The 18,505-nt window shown below is 51.1% G+C and overlaps 1 protein-coding gene and 1 long non-coding RNA gene across 2 annotated transcripts in view; both read left to right on the top strand.

Annotated features, from left to right (window-relative positions):
• The window catches only part of LOC146351847 (uncharacterized), a 1,244,848-nt gene that overhangs the window by 863,147 nt on the left and 363,196 nt on the right, over positions 1-18,505 (top strand). The gene's annotated exons all lie outside the window — the stretch shown is intronic.
• LOC146351852 (protein unc-13 homolog B-like) overlaps positions 1-18,505 on the top strand; it is a 133,309-nt gene that overhangs the window by 95,942 nt on the left and 18,862 nt on the right. The window contains exons 18-24 of the mRNA XM_084832762.1: positions 81-207; positions 6,963-7,059; positions 8,233-8,376; positions 8,504-8,581; positions 9,645-9,722; positions 15,409-15,497; positions 16,611-16,754. Of these exons, the coding sequence (XP_084688888.1) occupies positions 81-207; positions 6,963-7,059; positions 8,233-8,376; positions 8,504-8,581; positions 9,645-9,722; positions 15,409-15,497; positions 16,611-16,754 (757 nt within the window). The remainder of the gene's footprint in view (positions 1-80; positions 208-6,962; positions 7,060-8,232; positions 8,377-8,503; positions 8,582-9,644; positions 9,723-15,408; positions 15,498-16,610; positions 16,755-18,505) is intronic.

The raw sequence follows: 18,505 nt of genomic DNA, 5'->3' as shown, positions 1-18,505 counted from the left end.
GTTTGCAGAGCGGGGCTGAAAATGGGGCTACTTGCATGGCCCAGCTGACCATGCCGTCTCTCTCCCACCCTTTCCCGCAGAACATGAGAAGCACCGGCTGTGCAAGAGCGCCGACTACATGAACCTGCACTTCAAGGTGAAGTGGCTTCACAACGAGTACGTCCGCAGCCTGCCAGCCTTCAAGGGGGAAGTGCCCGAGTACCCAGCGTGAGTCCTTCGGCACCCTCGTCCTCTGGACCCCTGTGCACCCCTCCGCTTGGGTGCCTGCCTTAATTTCCCGGCAGTGTTTTGCGGTGTGCCTCACTGTGCCATCACTGCTCACTGTTCAGCGGAGCAGGAGGTTGCCCAGTGGGGTCAAGATGTGGGTGAGGAGGAGTTGCTGAGGCTTGGCTGTACTTGGAGATACTCCCTGTAATAGGCCCTCCACACCCACGCCCCACACCCCCTCCTTGCTCACAAGCAAGCAGTGACCTGGTTTGGTTCCCTCCTGCAAAGGTCTCTGTCAGTTACTATTTTGGTTGTCAAATGGGGACACATTTCTGTTAATACTTGCTAACCATAACCACCTTGTCTTTAAAAAAAAAATCAGCAGAAGGATTAGGCAAGCAAAACTAAGAAAGCCCAATTCTAGGTCGCAGAGCTAGCTAGTCCAAACCATCAGCCTCTGTCTCAGGTGGGTATGACCCTCACTTGGCTGATTTCCTTAAGGCTGAGAATTTGAATCCCGCACCACGTGTCACTTCTGTCCCCACCTGTTTGCAAAAGGAGACCTGATCTGGGACACTAACAAAGTCAAAGGTAGCTGGACATGATGCAGTCGCACCATTCCTTGTGTACTATCCTAGGCCATAGAAACTAGAATCAGGCATGCTTGGACCATATAAGCCCAACAGAGAGGGAGAGAATCCTAAGAATGGGACGATGCCGGCTCAGTCAGCATCCCTGATGGGTGCCTACTGGGGTGTGCTGGGACCCCTCCCAGAGATTAAGCACAGCAAGTTCTCGGGGCAGCTTTATTCTACTGCCAGACGGCATCTGTGGTTGAGAAGACCAGCACAGTAGGTTAGTGCAGAACCTGGTTCAGGCCCAAAGTACCACTCCAGCCTCCAAGGCACTAGGTGGTCACAGTCCTGGAGCAAGTCTGCTGCCTCCAGCTTCTTCTCTTCAGTGTGATCTGAGATGTTATTGATCATGTTTCGTTTAAACCATTCATAAGCTCTTTGGCCTGTCCTTAGCGGATAGGATGGAGAAAAAATTGGCTCTCTTTCTGAAAGAGCCAATCTCCAAAAATAGATTTTTAAAAAAAATTATTTTGAAAATTGTCTTTTCTCCCCCTTCCCTCCTTCATTCTTCTGTAAGCTAAATGAACCCTTTAGCTTAAAAAAAGGTGAGTAAGCGAGGGCATGATAGAGGTGTATAAAATTATGGTGTGGAGAAAGTGGATAGGGAGATAATACTAGAACCCAATGGGGTCATCCATGAAGCCGAATAGTGGGGGATTCAGGACAGACAAAAGAAGGACTTTTTCACACAGTGCAGGGTTAAACTATGGAATTCACATCCACAAGATGTTGTAGTGGCCACCAACTAGTCATGCTGGCTATGTATTGCCTCCAGGATCAGAGGCAGTATGCCTCTGTATACCAGCTCCTGGGAACCACAAGCGGGAGGGTGCTACTGCATTCATGTCCTATTGCAGGCTTCCCATTGGCCACTGTGTGAACAGGACAGCCACTGTGTGAACAGAATGCTGGACTAGAGAGACCTTTGGTCTGATGCAGCACAGTCCTTCTTATATTCTTAAACATGCTTTTTGACTCTGGCCTATCCTCATAGACCTTGGGTGAGCGTCTAAATTATGAGCAGCAGGGTGAGGCTTTATGATTCATATAGGATGGAAACAGAGATGGGAAATAACCACTTGAGATGGGCTGACAGCGTGGGGAGGGTGCTGGAAGAGTTCTGTTGGGAGACAGAACTACCTTTTTTCAAGACACTTACCATCTGTCAGATGTGGATTGTCCTTCCCCCTTTGCAGTCAACACCACAAGGAGACAAAGCTTCAGGATATCAGTACTTTATTTTGCTAGGAACTAGCCTCTTTACAACTGCAGATTCCAGGAAACTCTCGAGACTTCCTCATGCCCCTAAACCACTAATCTGGAATTCCTAATTAGAGGAGACGAACTGGGGGGGGGGGGGCGGTAAAGAAGTTGCCAACAGCTTGGGCATGAACCTCTCACAGCCAGACTTGCTTTGTAGTGATGCCCCTCCCTTAGGGTAGGTCCCTCCTACATTGGCTTCCAAGGGTGACTACCCTGGCTGAGCATCTGAGCCCTACTTCTAACTTTTCCCGCTTGGCTTTGCAACAAGCCCTTGTATGTCTCAAGTCATGCCCCTCTTCGTCCTCCTTCTTGGAAACTTGAGGTGGTGGGAGGGAGCAGCAACTCAGCCTGGGCCATCTGTTTGTCTTCTGAGGAATCTGTCCCAGTGTCTTGGCCCACTAGGGAGGGTCTGCTTCAGAGTCGGAGCTGTCAGACATCTCGGTGTGCTGGGACTCATCCCTGACACAACCTTTGAGTATCCTAAGCACTGAATCTTACTTAGTGGGAAGTTTGGGCAACAGCTGCTTTCTCTGTGGCAGTTTTCTTGTTAGCACTCTGAAAAATTCCTTCTACAGAAGGTCTTTCACAGAGCTTGTCTCTCTTTAGGGGCTGGACAGCTATTGGCAAGCGTCAGCCAACAAAATACTACTGTGCTGTGGGCCTAAAGTATATGGGCCCTCTTGGGTATGGTGAGGCATAAATTCCTGGAACCTGGACATGCATATAGCGTGAATAAGAAATAGTGCACAAGTGTGACCAAGACAACGTGCTCAGTAGCCCAATTGTGTCTGTGTGTTTCTGAGCATTGAATTGTACAGTGTTCAGAACTCATACAAAGGATCACACTTGTTCTACTCTGTTAATTAATAAAGCATCATTTATTAATTAATAAATAGCTGATTATCCTTGGCTTGCAGTTACTCACCCAGATAAGACACCTCACTGCACGGTTCTGCCACCCTCAACTTTCTGAGTATGAAAGAGTGATTCCATTGTGTTGAAGAGAATAACGAAATGCAGCCACATCACTGAGTGATCCTGCTACGCACCTAGTCTTGCATATGGTGCCCACCCACACCCCACCTATAGAATCAGGATAATGTTGCACCCACCTAGTCGCTGAGGCAGAGAACTTGGCTCTCAGTTGGCTCAAGTCAACTGCTTTTCCTTGGCTGTGGGGCGAATTGGACTATTAGTCAGTCCGCCTTCTGCAGATGGAAAACTGATCTAAATGTTAAGCATCACTAAGCAGGGGCTGCATTCGCTGCTGAAGCAAACTGGCTTCTCTAGGTTGTGTCTTGATAACGAGGTCCGTTGCCATGGTGCTCCTGTGCCATCTCCCAGCACCTTCTGCTGTTGAGCCAGGCTGGTGCTTTGAGCCCTGGGGCTGTAGCTGACGCCTCCTGCCTATCTCAGCCACTTTGCCTCGCTCGCCTCCTGGCAGCAGCCACAGTGGCATACCAAATGTGATGCACACTGGGATGCTGAGTCATTTGCTTTACTAATAATTTGCATCTTCATCAAATACAGAAGATATTAAAATTTCTCTGCTTCTGCTTTCTCTCCAAATGTCAGCAAACAAGTTAAGACAAATCAGAGCCTCATCACAGTCAGAAACCCAGGCGGTGCGGGCCAGGGATGGAAACATAAACGCATCTCACAAATGTGAGAATCTCTCCCCGCTACCAGGAGACCCGTTGGTTCCAAAGGGAGGTAGAGGGTCTGAGTAATAGCAGCTGGGTTTGCCTTCCTTTCAACATCAGCGTTTGAGCAGGCAGGCAGAACACAGATTGCAGGTGGGACGTCAGAGTCCCTCCTCTTTGCTCGTAGCTGCAGCCTCATGGGAGCAGCTCCCCTCTCAAACACACTTGTGTTTGCTCTGCAAGCCAGGATATGTGGCGTCCTGCCTAGCCTGGTTCTTGATGGGCTCAGCTGGTTGCATGAAATGCTGAAGATCTGACTCTTGTTTGCCAGTTATTGGTGGCGGTGGCATCAGAGGCCTCTCTCTCCCAGCTGCCCCAAGTGGTAAAGGAACGCTTAGACAAGCTGCAGTCCTGGGATTCCTCTCAACATCCTTGCCAAGTGAAGGCGAAATGACTGATGCCCTTCCAATTAGAACACCATTTCTTGGGGGCAGGAGGTCATGGTCAGAGGCCCCATTTCCTGCACTCCAGGCACCGAGGTGGCATTCCTGCCCTCTGCTCAGGTAGAATGTAGAGGAAGAGCCAACAGGAAACTCTGCTTTTTGCTCTTCAGCATTGCTAGGAAGTGAGCCCCACAGAGCCCCAAGGTCGGCTGCCTTGACCATGAGTCTGCACATGACTAACATGTTTCTGTTAATCTTTGTGAAATTTCACAACAGCAAAACATCCTAAAATAGGTGCATTCAAACAAAACAAAAAACTCACAACCCATCGCGATGTGGAGCTTGTGACTTGCTAGCAACTTTGGGCTGCAGTGCAGGCAGGGCGATGCTACCATTTTAGCACAGCATCAATTATCTTTCCCGTCTTAGGCAACCTGAGCATTTCTATCCTGAAGTGTGAAGGGTTATTTCAGGCTTCCCAGCATGCTCCGAGCTTGTGCTCATTCCCGCAGCGGTGTCTCTCACATTCTTTGCAAATTTAAGCAGCCCATAATTAGCGCCATTTGTATAAACTCGGCTGCTGGTTTGGAGAGAGCCATAATCGGCTGTGACAGCCGCACAGTGTGCTGTTTTATTGACTCTCCCGGTCTTTTCTGCAAGCACTTCGTTTTGGCAACATGCTCGACGAGGCTGGCTTCAGCTCTGCACACCAGCAGTGGCCCCGCGAAGTGAACGCCAGGCAGGCTTGTGTTCCCCAGAGGCTGCAGCTGCTCTGTGCTTTGTTCTGCATTGCTCTTGGGGGTGAACAGAGCACCAGCTGCTTCCATGGGCTGCGTTGCCTCCCAGGCCCCATGGCGTTTCTCCGCCAGGCTGCTGTCTGAGGTGGGAAGTCCCAGCAGGCACTTAAGGGATTGTGAAAAAGAAATAGCTACAGGGAGGGTGGGGGGAACTGATATTTTGTGTGTGAGGATGGGACAGGGAGCTGGAAGCAATACCACAGTGCAAGGAAGGGAAAGCTCCTAGGAGGCCAAGGCACAGACTTGGCCAGGGAGGCTTCGGGGCTGCTGTGGCTAAGCCTGTGCACTTGAACGGGGTTTCAAGGATGTGCAGGATGGAGGATTTGGGACCTGAGAGTGAGATGGGGGATTCTGCCACCTTCCCCAGGAAAGCCAGCTCCAGCCTTCTGCTCCTTTGCTGCCTGTGGATGGGAAGCAGGCAGTGGGGGCAGGGGGAGGTGAGCGGAGAGAGCTTGCATGCCTAGCATTGCATACCCTGAAAACGCACACAGAGCAAAACTGAGGCGGGAATTTGTTCGGGTGGCCTAGAACATACACATCTGAACTGCAAGGTGCAACAACAGCAGCATTCTAGTGGTTCAGCAAAACCAGTGCACCAATCAGAAGGTGAGTCTGTCTGTTTTTCATAATTAGGCAGAATAACAGCAACTGCTGTTCCGTCTCCCAAAGATGCTATACTGCAGGAAAGAGACGTCTTGAAGCATCAGCTCTGGATAGGATATCAGTGGAGACCAATTTTCCCCAGCCGATCTTTTGCCTGCCTTGCCATAACTGTGTGCAGCCTGTAAATTTGTCACTTGGGCAATATCCCCTCTCTTGAGTTTATTCCGGGCCTCCGGCGATGATGTGCTGTTACAGTGTTGGCTGTGGCAAAGAGACCCATGATAAGTTCTGCAAAAGCACAAGGGATACATGAGGCACCTCCAGGATGTTCACAGCCTGAAGGGCCAAATCCAGACCTTGCTTCCTGCATCCCAGCTCAGCAGCATCGTGTTCATCCAGGAGCATTTCCATTGATGGTTCACTTAAAAGTCTATGAGGAGCTGTACCATCAAGCTTAAAAATAATTTCCCTGCAATTGCCAAAGGCAGGAGACATGAGAAAAAAGGAACAGAGGAGGAGGGAGAGAGTGGGGCAAGCAAATGCACATAGTCACACATCTGTGTGCTTCTTTAATTACTAGATGGTGGTAGGCTGAGGCTACTTGTCAAATATGGAAAGAGAGCTAAGGAGGAACAGCTAAAGGAAAGAGATGGGTTTTTACGGCCAGTTTAAAAATGGAAAAAGAGAGGCCATGGCAAGCAGAGGACAGAGGCAGGGCGGGAGAAAACAGCTGCCTCTTTGCTCATTACTTGGCCCCTCCAATTCTACTCCTGGGTTATTATATGGGATCGACCATACTTTGTGCACTAGAAGCTGCTTTCTAGCAGATTTGCACTCGGAGGGTTGGCTTGATCCTATGTTCCAACAACTGCCTGAGTCAGTAAGGTTCTAAACAGGAGAGCCTTATGAGGGGGGGGGGGTGCAAGGTTATGCAGAAATGTCAAGGCAAAACTGGTTGCAATTATAAAGAGGAAGCCAGTGGAGGGAGCTGAAGGAAGGAAAGATGCGGTCATAGAAGGAGCAACACAAATAAGGCTGGCAGCCAGATTCTGAGCAACTGTGAGAAGGATGCGAATGAGAAAGCAGGAGACCCAGCAGCAAGATAACACAGGTATTAAGATTACTAAGGAGAAGACCTGGAACTAAGAAAGCAGGGAACATATTTTGACCATGAAGAAGCGCAAAGCAACAGCCTCGGAAGCGCCCTTTGGAAAGGCAGCAGCTCTTGTGGGACTTGCCGTGCTTCACCCTGGCAGCCTCCGCCGCCCTGAAGCGGCAGAGGGCTGCAGGTACACCAGCTGCTCTGAAGATGGAGCAGTGCGAAGGAGGAGTGCAGAGCCAAACAGTGTGTGTCTCCTGTCCCCAACACAGGTGGTTTGAGCAGTTTGTGATGCAGTGGCTGGACGAGAATGAAGACGTGTCCCTGGAGTTCTTGCATGGAGCTCTGGAGAGAGATAAGAAAGACGGGGTAGGTAATGGAGCTGCTCTGCGCCAGATGCCAGCGTTATAGCCACAAACTGGGGTGGAGCAAGTGTTCTTGGTGCATACAGCTGAGACACGGCTTCCACTTGGGACACAGGAAAGCATTTTAATCTGCTAGGGAAACCAGGGCAAGTTCCTCAGACTCTCTTTGTGGCTGATGCTGGTGGTGTTAATATGCCAGCAAACAAAACAGTCTGGCACGGTTCCATCTTCCCTGCCTATATAACATGGGATTGGAATATGAGTGAGGTGCCTCATAAACTGCCCTGATAATGCGCATGCACGCGCACACTGTCTCACTCATGCTTACCAGTGCTTGTTTCACAGTCACCAGGAAATCCCACTAGGGATGTGGTTTGGAGTGCTGGACCTTGTCTGCTTCATGCCCCCCGCCCCACTTCTTTCAGTTTCCCTTGTTTTGAATTATCCTGGCTATCATATCAATGGCATCAGGGGCTAATGAGAAGCAGGTAAAAACAGACTACAACCACATGTACAGGTTGTAAGCAAAGGAGCTTGTAGCTGGTATTTAATAGCAGAAGGGAGACGGGCAGGCAAAAGGCATATATTCATTAAAAAGGCGAATATCATTCCCCATCAGAAGGTGTGATATACCAAGAGGTTTTAGAGATAATGTCTCAAGTAGTAGTAATTTTGACACTCAGCCCTTGCAAACAACTTACAAGTATCTTTGTGGCTTGGAAGAAGGCAAAAGGCTAGTGCATCACTACTGCGGTAGTCCCATCTCCTTCCTCTCCCCCACAGTGCCACCTTCCTGTAGCTGGATGGGGCTGGCTGCAGACATTTTGGGCAGAAACCCCTCCCGTGCGGAGCTGTGTAGTGTAGTGTAGGGTGTAGGTCAGCCGTATTGTGCAGCACATGCTCTGTATCAGGAAGGTCTGAGGTTCCATATCCCCCAGGAAGTATTGCACCTTGCATGCCTTGGCAGAAAGGTGGTGGTAAATAAATTCAGTCAGTAAATAAATACAGTCAGTAAATGAACATAAAACACTTGTGCCTTGGACATCTTAGATTGCTGTTGCCATCCAGGACTCAAAGGATGACCATGGTTCTGGCAGGGTGTAATGCAGCTCTGTGTGCCCCATACCAAACTCAGGAGCTCCAGATGTGATCCCTGCTGTTTCTGTTTTGGCTTTAGTTCCAGCAGACATCTGAGCATGCGCTGTTCTCCTGCTCCGTGGTAGATGTCTTCACCCAGCTCAACCAGAGTTTTGAAATCATCAAGAAGCTGGAGTGCCCTGATCCTGCCATCGTAGCCCACTACATGCAGCGCTTTGCCAAGGTGATGCCCATTTGGCCTTTGGCTTCCCCCAAGACCTCCTCTCTCAGGTTGGGATTCTCAGCAGGGTCTTTCTCTGCCTTCTGCTCCCACAGAGGAGGGGAGGGTCATGTTTCTGATCTACTTGCAGACCATCGGGAAGGTGCTGATGCAGTATGCAGACATCGTCTCCAGGAACTTCCAGTCCTACTGCGTGAAGGAGAAGCTGGTGAGTCTCTCGGCCTGGCACGCAGCATCCTTCCGATGAGAGACGGGAAGATAATCTAGCCCCTTCTTGGTCGTATCCTGGGCATCTTGTGTCCTCTCTGTGCTTTTTTGCATTGGGCCTGATTAGCAACAGCCAAGGAATGATGTGCAGCCAGTGTGCTGATGCGTTCACCTGACGTGCAAGCAGGGATGTTGCTGGGGTCCGAGAAGGGGGTGGAGTCTGATGGACATGCACACACCCCGCTCGGCCTCCCGGACCCCGTTCACTGAGCCACCGCCACTTACCGGACCTGCTCACCCAGCTGCTGCAAGCACCTTTATGGCCACTATTTACGGAACCTTACATATCCCCCGAGCCACCGTTGCTGCCAAATGGCGGCTTCCTGAGGGGATGGGTGGCCCTCGTGCTCAGGCGGAGGCGAGTCCCTCCCTCTCTACATGCAAGCAAATGCCTTTGCTGTCGCCTCCTGGGCCCTTCCTAAGAGGAAGTCGGATAAGAAATAGAAGTAGCAGTAGCAGTAGTAATATGCAGACAGGGGTTGTCAGCATGAAATTGTTGTGGCCTCATTCTCGAGGCAGAAAGTATCTCATAAGCCTTGGCTTGGCGCAGGAGGCTGGTATCCCACCCTTAGCTCACCTTTAAGAGCAACAAAAGGCTTCTTCATCCATCCAGTGGGAGCCGTTGTTCGAAATGACAGCTGTCTGTCAGGATGACAGCTGAATCCCCCTCTGACCCTCCTCCCCATCAGTTCCTGAGGCCGAGGGAATGGGAGCAGAGCATGCCTTGCCCTGGGGAACATGGCCGTCCCAGCCCCTCATGCCTCCTAGTCCAGCACCATTTACTGGTTGGACTTCTCCCGCTGCTGTTGGGGGAAGCAGGGCTGGCGGAAAGTGGATTCGACTGTTGCCTGCTGGCTGCTCCCCGATCTGTAGGGCTGGCTTCCCGCTGGAGAGGAACGCTCCCCCCCGCCCCCCCCGCCTTGCCTCCTGCTCCTGCCTCTCATGCCTTCGCACGTGTCGCCCTTGTCAGTGACTGGGCTTTGCCGCTCTCTCCCTTTGCTCAGCCCTGCATCCTGATGAACAACATCCAGCAGCTGAGGGTGCAGTTGGAGAAGATGTTCGAGGCCATGGGTGCCAGGGAGGTGAGAGCCAGAAGGAGCACGCCAGTCAGCCGGGGCCCCGCAGGGCGCTCGCCACCACAGGCGCCAGCAGTACCCCCCCACGCACCTGCAGATGGCCATCTTCCCTGGCAGGCCTTGGTGCTAGGTGGGGAGTGGAGCTTGTGGGCAGCAGGCGGGGGGGCGGGGGCCTCCGGGCAAGCATAACGTCATAGATGGGAGGAGGAGGAAGTGCCCGCAGCAAGGGCACATGAGGCCGCCACCTGTGTGGAATGTGCTCCCCAACGCAGCATTTCTGGAAAGTGCCGGTCTGCACTGAAGATGGGCGGAAACACTCGCACAGCCTCTTCACTGTCCTTGCTGAAGGGTGAGATAAAAATGTGTGAGGACTTCGATGGATCAGGCTTGAGTTGAAGGATGTCTTCCAGAAGCATGTTCCAGCTCCCACTGTGGGCTTAGGACCATGCTTGGCAGCTAGGAAGATGGTGTGTGCTCCACTTCATTATTTTGGCCACTTGCTGGGGTGAGTGGGGATATAGCTGCATTGCCCAGTTCCTTGGGGTCAACCCATAAATGCATTCTGCCTTCACTGGAGTCAGGGTTTTGCTCCTGAGCTGGTTCAAACTGAAAGTTGCTGCCAATGCTATTGGAATATTTGGTGTCACCTATGTTTGCCTGTTTGTCCCTCTCTCTTTTCCTTGCTTTTCGAGATTGAGGATGGTGAAGAGAAGGAGAAGGGTCCTAATGCCGTTAGGATCAGTTTTGCTTTGTTTCGACCTTAATGCACCCCCTCTTAGCTGTGTGACTTACTGGAGCTAGATTTGTAGTCTCTGCACCCAATGGGAACCCCGCAGTGGCTGGCATGGCCCTGGGCAGATTTCATCACCCCCTCGCTGCAGCTGCTGACAACGTTCCAGGAAGCAGCTAAAAGCGGTGCAGGACATTCCTAAGAAAAAGCATAAAATGGGGGCCTCTACGTCAGTGGGGTGCACAGCATGTGACTAGGCAGCTTGTGAAGGTGCTTGCCTGGTCCATCGTGCTATCACCCAAGAGCAGACTGCCTCTCGCTCATTCCGGGCTGCTGCAGTCACCACTGCTGTTTGCGGGAGTCTCTGATTTCCTTGAAATGGCTTTGCGGTGCCCCCTGGTTTTCCCCATGGTGCGTCCCTATCGGGTTCTGCTCAGTGCAGATTTTTAGTCCTGCTGGAACAGGCCCTTGTCCTAGCCTGTGTGGTGCGTAGTCACTCTGAATACTGTTCCTCAACTTGGCTAGTGAGTGCCAGACCCTAAGATAACGCAGAGCTCCTGCTTTCAGGTTTGGTCAGCTGAGCAAATGACTAGAGATGTTTGCAGCTCATCTGTACAAAGCTTCACACACACACCCCGCCCCATCCTTGCCTAGTATTTCCCATGAGTCACTAACTCTGGCATTCACAGCCAGAAAGTGTACCGTGCAGAGCCAGGGCCAATTGTGTTTTCCACGGCATCTTTTTCTGGCCAAGTAAATCAGCATAGCCATCTCATTTCAGGAGGTTAATTGAGGCGATACGCGGTATGGGCACTCATCTCTAGCGTGTGACATGGCGTTGTGCCTTCTGCTCACTTTCTCTGTGCGGCCTGCATCAAATGACATTGCAAAACTCTTTCACAGATGCGCATTTGTTTGGGGGCTCCATCATACTTCAACGCTTAGTCATTGCAGCCATGTTAATTAAGCCAGGAAAAATAGTGAGTTCGGGACCAGGGTGTGATGCAGCACTCAGCATCTCTGAAGGCATCTGCAGGAGGGTCCTGGACTGTTGCTTCTCAGGTGAACAGACTTAGGCCGCCTTTGACGGAAGAGGTTTTGGTCTGGTTATTGTTGTTAGTAGCCACTGAGAGACTTGTTCTCCACGTTTACCTCTTTTTTCATACCTCTTCTCCACACTACTGGATGATTGCACGGTGTGTGTCACAGCACTTGCTTCTGTTTGCTTTCTGCGCCCTGCCCACCAGGGCAGTCAAGGTTTTGTAACTGGAGAGAGAGTGGATCATCACTCCGTATTCTTACCAAAGAATGTGCTCAGCCGGAGGTTGGGGCCTTGGTGCTGGGCTTTCATGCCCCTGCCCTGCATGCTTCCGCTAGCCAGAGGAATGCACCAGTATTAGTGATGGCGCTAGTAGTAGTACTAATAACAAACATTAACCTGCCGCCATCAGTCTAAATACAAACCAGCAGCAGCCTTGTCAGTGAACACCCAGACTGGTCAAAGAGGGAAGTTTTCCTATTTTAGGGGTCTTGTAAAACTAAAGAGAAACCACAAAAAGAGCCAGAACTGGCCCTGCCTCCCTGGTTATTCTGTCTTTCTTTTGGCGGCTCCAAATGCTACGTACGGGCGAGGAGAGTGAGGATCTGCATGGTTGTGAGGGGCACAGCTCCACTGCTGCTGTGCTCCCATGTGCTGTCCTGTGGAGCCTGCCACGCATAGCTGTGACCCGCCTAACGCCGTGCGGATGTTGACCCCCCACTTCCGCCAGCGGAGCGGGTCCTGGCTGAGCTGGGAGGGGCTCTCGCGGCCTCCCGCCCCTGAGCCTTGCTCGGGAGCAGTCAGAAGGGTCCATGGTGGGAGTCCTGCGCCTTGTCCTGCTGTCGGCCTGCCTGTCTTTCCTGGGCAGCCGATTCCCTCCGGAGGCCGCAGTTAGAAGACGGGCTCTCTAATAAGGCATGACACTCGCCGGCTTCAGCTTCTTAAATCTTGAGAGGCTTAAATAAGCAGGCAGCAGTTCCTGTGCTCTGCTTCTCCTGAGCCTGTGGAAATGGTGAGTGTGCCTACAGATGCTTCATCAAGACCAGATTTCCCATGCCAGTGTGGAGGAGGAGATGTGGTCCTCACATGCACACACACCAGTAAAAGCTAAGTTGGTAAAGGGCAGCTTTGGCACCCGGCTTAGAGGTGGCAGACCCTCCAGTATGGTGCCCCCACTGGAATGTCTGGATTCCAAGCAAACACACACTCTCAGATCCCAGGCCACATCCCCCATTAGGATTGCAAGGTGGAATTGTTCTATCTGGACAAGTGAGAAAGCTCCAAAAAACCCCAACGTTCCCCAAAGAATCCTAGGCAGCTTGGGCTTGTATGAAAGAGTCAGGGCCTTCAGCCAGAGAAGTGTGCATTTGGGTTCTGCCGTGGCAAAGCTGGGTCCATAGGTGCGGCTGTATTGATCCCTCTTAATTGTTGGTGCTGTTGCTTAGGAAGGTTTCTTGGACGTTCTCAAGGGCAAGCATGCCTGGGGGATGCATTAGGCCAGGGGCTGGACTGCTGAGGCATTGTGTGGCTTTCAGCTCTCTGGTGATGGGCAGCCATCTCCCCCCAGCCCCAAATATGTTGGAAGGATGGTATAAGAATACTGATAATAATTAAAAACAGTACCCTCCATGGAGAGACTGGGCAACACATCTGTAAGAGGCACAGTCCAGAACAGCTTGGAATGGAGCCTTTCCTGGCAGCGCGGCCAAGAAATTCGTACGGGTCCGCGTGTACCTCGGCAAGTTCTCATCCCAGTGGCTCAGTGACCTTTGGAGCCCCTGCCACGCTGTGAACGGGGCACAGCCAGATGGCCCTGGGGAAGCACTGAAAGGGCAGTTCTCGGCTGCCCTTGTGTTTTGTGCGTGGGCCTGGTGTCCACACATGCCACAGGAGCTGAATGTGGCTTTCCAATTACAGGGAAAGAGAATACAACAAAAATAGAAGATAAATCGAAATAATTGAAATTGCCAAAGCTGGCACTATGAACTTGGCCAGTAAGACCACGGCTTGAGCTTCTAACATTGTTATGACTCCTCTTTCCGACTTACTCCTGTTTACTCCTTGCGGTTCAAAGCTAAACGAAAACAATCCAGCCTCCCGTGGCCGCCTCCTGCTTCTTACTTGAATACAAGACTTATGCTGAAGCGTTACTACGTTCCTCTAGGCATAGGAAGAGTGGAGGAAGGAGTTGAAGTGCACAGAAAACTCAAGACTTGGGAATAATTCCAGTTGTCACCTCTGAAGATGGGATTCCAAATCCCCTCCTCAGATACAACCTCCAAGTCCCAAGCTTAGAAAACACTCCAGGTCCCAAACCCAGAAATCACTCTAAGTCCCACTCCCAGAAAACACTCCAGGTCCCAAACTCAGAAATCATTCCAAGACCCAAAGTCTAAGAGTCTAAAGAGGTCCATTGTTACCTAAATCCTCGGGTCTGGTGGCACGGCAGAAAGAGTGAAGTCTGGTGGCACAGCAGCAGGGTCTGGTGGCACAGCAGCAGGAACCAGAGCAACAGGAACAAGAGCCCCACTCCCAGAGCTCCCATTCCCTGGGCTTTTATACCCCTGCTCTGGCCAAAGGTGGGGCCCAAGGAGCAAGGAGACCATCTTCCTCCAATCAAAATGGGGTGCATGTAGTTAGAGCATTTGCACACCAATCAGAAACCAGGTGTCTGAAATTATCTCCCATAATTTCATGTGTCTGGGGAATGGGTCTGGCACCATTACAAATGGGCTACTTAGACATGTCCCAACATATGACCCAAAGTCTACCATTTGGGCATGCTATCTTGATTGACGCATTGCTCTTCGGTAGATCTTCTTTGAACTCCCGGTCATCTTTGGCCATGCTTGGTCATATCCGCCCAAACACCTCCTCCCAGTTGTCGCTCGTGCTCAGGGCTACGGCTTCCCTGCCCGACTAGCATCGAGTAAGGCCATTCTCTTACTGTCAAAACAGCACTTCTCCTCCTCTCAGTAGGCATCTGGGCTTGCTCAGTTCTGCTGTTCATCTGACTTAGACACTCTGCCAGCACGTCGTCGTGGCCCTGAGCAAGCCCTGTGACGCCGCTTGTAAAGACAGCTGCATTTTTCCCCCTTCTTCAAAGACAGTCCTGAAAAATCTCAGTTAGAGTCTCAGTTAGTGGAATAACAGCATTTGGTATAGAATCAAACTTCACAGTCTTCTCGCCCAGGGGTCAAGAGTCTGGAATATAAAGCTGGTTATGAGTCTGGGGTCTTCTAGGGGCTCTTCTTGTAGGCCTCTCCCAGATTAAGTCAGCCATCTTTACTCTTTGTTAACCCTTTTCAGTACCAGGTTAACAGTGTCTGCCCCTTTCACATGGGAACCAAGAGGGGAACTAGCGTGCATCACCCTGTGTAGGGAAGGGAGTCTTGTGTTCCCTGCACAACGGGAAGATGGGGCAGACGGCAGCTTGACATCTGCATGACCTTGGTGTTTTGACTCGGGAGGTTTGAACAGACTGTAACTCTCCAAGAGCCAAGAAACAGGGTCAGCAGTTGGTGGGGTTGGACAGCCAGACAGACGTGGCCTGAGTGTGGCTTTTGAGGCCAGCGTCCTGGGTGATTGTGCACTTGCTGGGGCCGGGCTGGGGTCTGCATCAGACAGGGCATTCTGGTGCCAGTTAGATGAGAGTGGTGAGCTTTGGGGCCACCTGACACTCCTGCTGCATTGTCCCCCATTAGTTTCTTGCCATTCTGCTGTTGGCGTGTAGATGAGCCCTCCTGCTAGCTGGCCTTGGGTCCGGTCTCTGTGTCCAAAGGGAGGTGCAGGCAGTGGGCGCTCTCAGTCTCCACTAACGGGAGACCTAACAGGACCTGGACAGCTTGCCAGCATTGACACAATGAATTCTGGCAAAAACCAGCTTTCTTTTGTCTCCCAACTCAACCCGCTTCTGCCTGCAGTTGGATCCAGAAGCCAGCGACTCCCTCAAGGAGCTCCAAGTGAAGCTAAATAATGTCCTGGACGAGCTCAGTGCCATCTTTGGGAACAGGTGGGTGCCTGCATTTCCTTTTCTTTTTTTCTCTTTAAAAAGAGCACGTTCCTTGTGCCTGACTCCGTACTTCACAAGGTGGAGAGAAAAGCATATGCTCATACATCTTGAAACTGGTTTGGACTTTTAATCTCAAGTCCTCATGCACAGAAGCAATTGAAGAATTGAGCAATGTTTGTGTATTGCTATCCTAGCACAAAGTGAAATATGCTCTGAACTGTGAAATCTGTCTGCAGTTCATATCCTTGGGATCCTACCGCTGCAGGATTGAGCTCACCGGCTCATGGATCAAGTGCAGTTTCTGTTTTAGCATTCAGAAGGCAGTCCAGTGGATTTAGCAAGCAGCAGCTCTGTTGGTGCCTATGTCCCTGGCAGCTCTGGTATCAGCACAGTAAGAGCTGGGCGATAAGTACAATCCCCTCTGCTCCCCTCAATACGCACCGGAGGGAGCGAGGAGATCATCCTCAGGACTGTGGAATCAAAACAGATCACACGTTCTAGGGGCCCTCAAGGAAAGCCTCTCTATAGATGGCTCTCTCTAGCTGGGAGTCTCTTGTAGCCCCTGCCTTATAGCCCCTGCCTGCAAACTAAATGTTAGTTTGCGACGAGCTCACCTTGCATTTCCTAGTGCTGTTTCAATGAAGGATGCAGGCCTTCCCAGCAAAACACTAACAAGAGAGAGGAGAGAGGCACCTTGGTCTGAGTTGGAGAGCGGGTTAGCCTTCACAGGGAGATTTACTCTAGTGAATCTGGGCCAAGTTTGAGGGGCTTGGCCTTGGATGGCTGTTGAAAACTTCTTGGGCCTTTGAAACACACAGGCCCTTTGAAAGACTTCTCTCTCTGTGCATGCAGAACTATCTGTTGGCAAAGAGAATGCTTACATTTCTGAACGATAAATCCTCAAAGTGATGAATTGCCATGTGTTGGACAGCCAGGCTCCCTTTTCGAATGCTGCTCAAGGTGGTCTGTGGAGGGCGTGTTCTGCTTTCTTGGTGCATGCATAGTGGTTAATACAAGCAAAGGAAGCAGGTTGCATCAACCTGCAGGGAGGAGGAGGGCTTTGTACCTGGGGTCTGCCTTGCCAGGAGTAATCTCGCCCCCTCTTGACTCCAGTTTCCAGGCACGGATCGAGGAGTGTGTCAAGCAGATGTCGGATATCCTGTGCCAGGTGAAAGGGGCCGGAAATGCCCCTCCAAATGTCGTGGCCCAAGATGCAGACAATGTCCTCAGGCCCTTAATGGACTTCTTGGATGGAAAGTAAGGAGACAGGCATGGAGGGCTTGCATAGACCTTGTGGGTCCCCTGCAGAGAGATTCCTGAGCAAGGGCTGGGCTGGGGAGCCCCTTGGCCAGGCCACAAATGTCCTCCGGGGGGCAGACTGCAACCACCACTGGGGAGGGGGTTCTAGCTGTTTCTATGAACCTGTGGCAGTGCTTCAGGTGGCTCGCGTCTCTTGCCCCTCTGCCGGATTTTGCCTGCAGCTCCTGTCCTAGCTGAGGCTGAGGGGTCGAAGAACTCTTGAAACTGCCAAAGAAAAGCCCAATTAATAACAGAGGCTTCCCTGAGAAATGGTAGGGGCTCCACCCGCATCCAAGAGCATCCAAGTCGATGCTCTGACTTGGATTCCTGCACTGAGCAGGGGGCTGGACTCGATGGCCTTGTAGACCCCTTCCCACCCTACTGTTCCACTATTCTATGGGCTGCTGGGGATGCAGCACTTTGAAAGGTGAGTATGGTGGACGAGTTCTGCCTTGGAAGACTCTGCCACGATGGGCAGCGTGCCCCCAAAGCACTAGGAAATGTTGCTTCGGCCAGCCCTTTACTCCATAGCCAGCGCCATCTGGTGTGCCTAATTATGTAGTTGTGAAGTAGTGAACTAACTCGACCTGACCCCCAGAAATGAGAAGCCATGCTCTTCCTGAATCGGAGGCGTAAAGGTTTTCTGCTATAAATTAGGTTATGCAACAAAAGACATAGGAAGTACATTCTTTGTCTTTTAAATATGCTCTCTTTACTGTATATAAAATAGTTATTAATGATTAATATAACAAGCTCAAAAATGGTATCCAATGTCTTTCACTCCAGCCCCATTAGTTTAAAAACAAGTAGTCTGAAAGCAGGCAAGAAAGCAGGCCCTTTTCACCTTGGAAAATGCAGGTCTCTCCACTGCTAGCAAGTGTCCCTGTCACACTATGCCTGAGTGGGTGCTTCCAGACATGCAGCCTTGACACTTGAAGGGATCTTTTCACATTGAGCACTGAGCGTCCCAAAGCTTAGCACCTTAAGGGGTTAAGGGGATTTAGAGACTGATGATACAGCTGCTTAACCCAGGAGGAATTTATTGAAAAGCATTAAAAACATGCATTCAAGAGATCAGATCATGGCGACAGGCCTTTTAAAGGATCATTGTTCATTTGTCCGAAATACCACTTTTGATTATTAAGACGGACACATTGAAAGCAATGGTTTGGTGTAAGTGACTCGCAGAAGAGGTGGGGGGCTGGGAAGAAGTCCTGCCAGTGGGGAGACAGAGGGGGGTGGGAGGGAAATGGATGCAGGGACTGGCAGGGGAAGGGAACAGAGGCTGTTAGCAGAGCTGGTGAACAGAGAGGCAGCTGGCGAGTTGCCTGTCCCTGAAGACACAGGGGATAAGAAAGAAGCAGGGAGAGTTGTCTGGGCACTCAAGCGACGTGGGGGTGATGACAGAAGAGAGGAGAGGGGGATCTGGCAAGACGTGTTGGGAAGACGTTAGTAACGGGTTTGTTACCACTCCATATCTGCGCAGTCTGGGGTGTGATGAAGTTGGAGGCAGCGGGGTGCCCCTTCAGAAAGACAGACAGACAGACAGAAAGAAAGAAAGGGAGGCAGAGGGAGGAAGAAGGGGGGAGTTTCACAAAAGTCCTGTCGTGAGAGAGGGTGAGGCTTCTTTTGGGTCAAAGAGACCTAACTATTGGGCTGTCCATGAGCTGGTTATATGCCCCCAAATTTGAATGTAATAAAAAACTCAG

Source organism: Heloderma suspectum, chromosome 2 (genome assembly GCF_057233095.1).
Source record: "Heloderma suspectum isolate Gila_16-S chromosome 2, 16-S_ref, whole genome shotgun sequence".
In the NCBI taxonomy this organism is placed as follows: Eukaryota; Metazoa; Chordata; class Lepidosauria; order Squamata; family Helodermatidae; genus Heloderma; species Heloderma suspectum.
The sequence above is the reverse complement of the archived record's forward strand: the minus strand, read 5'-3'. Positions and strand labels throughout refer to the sequence as shown.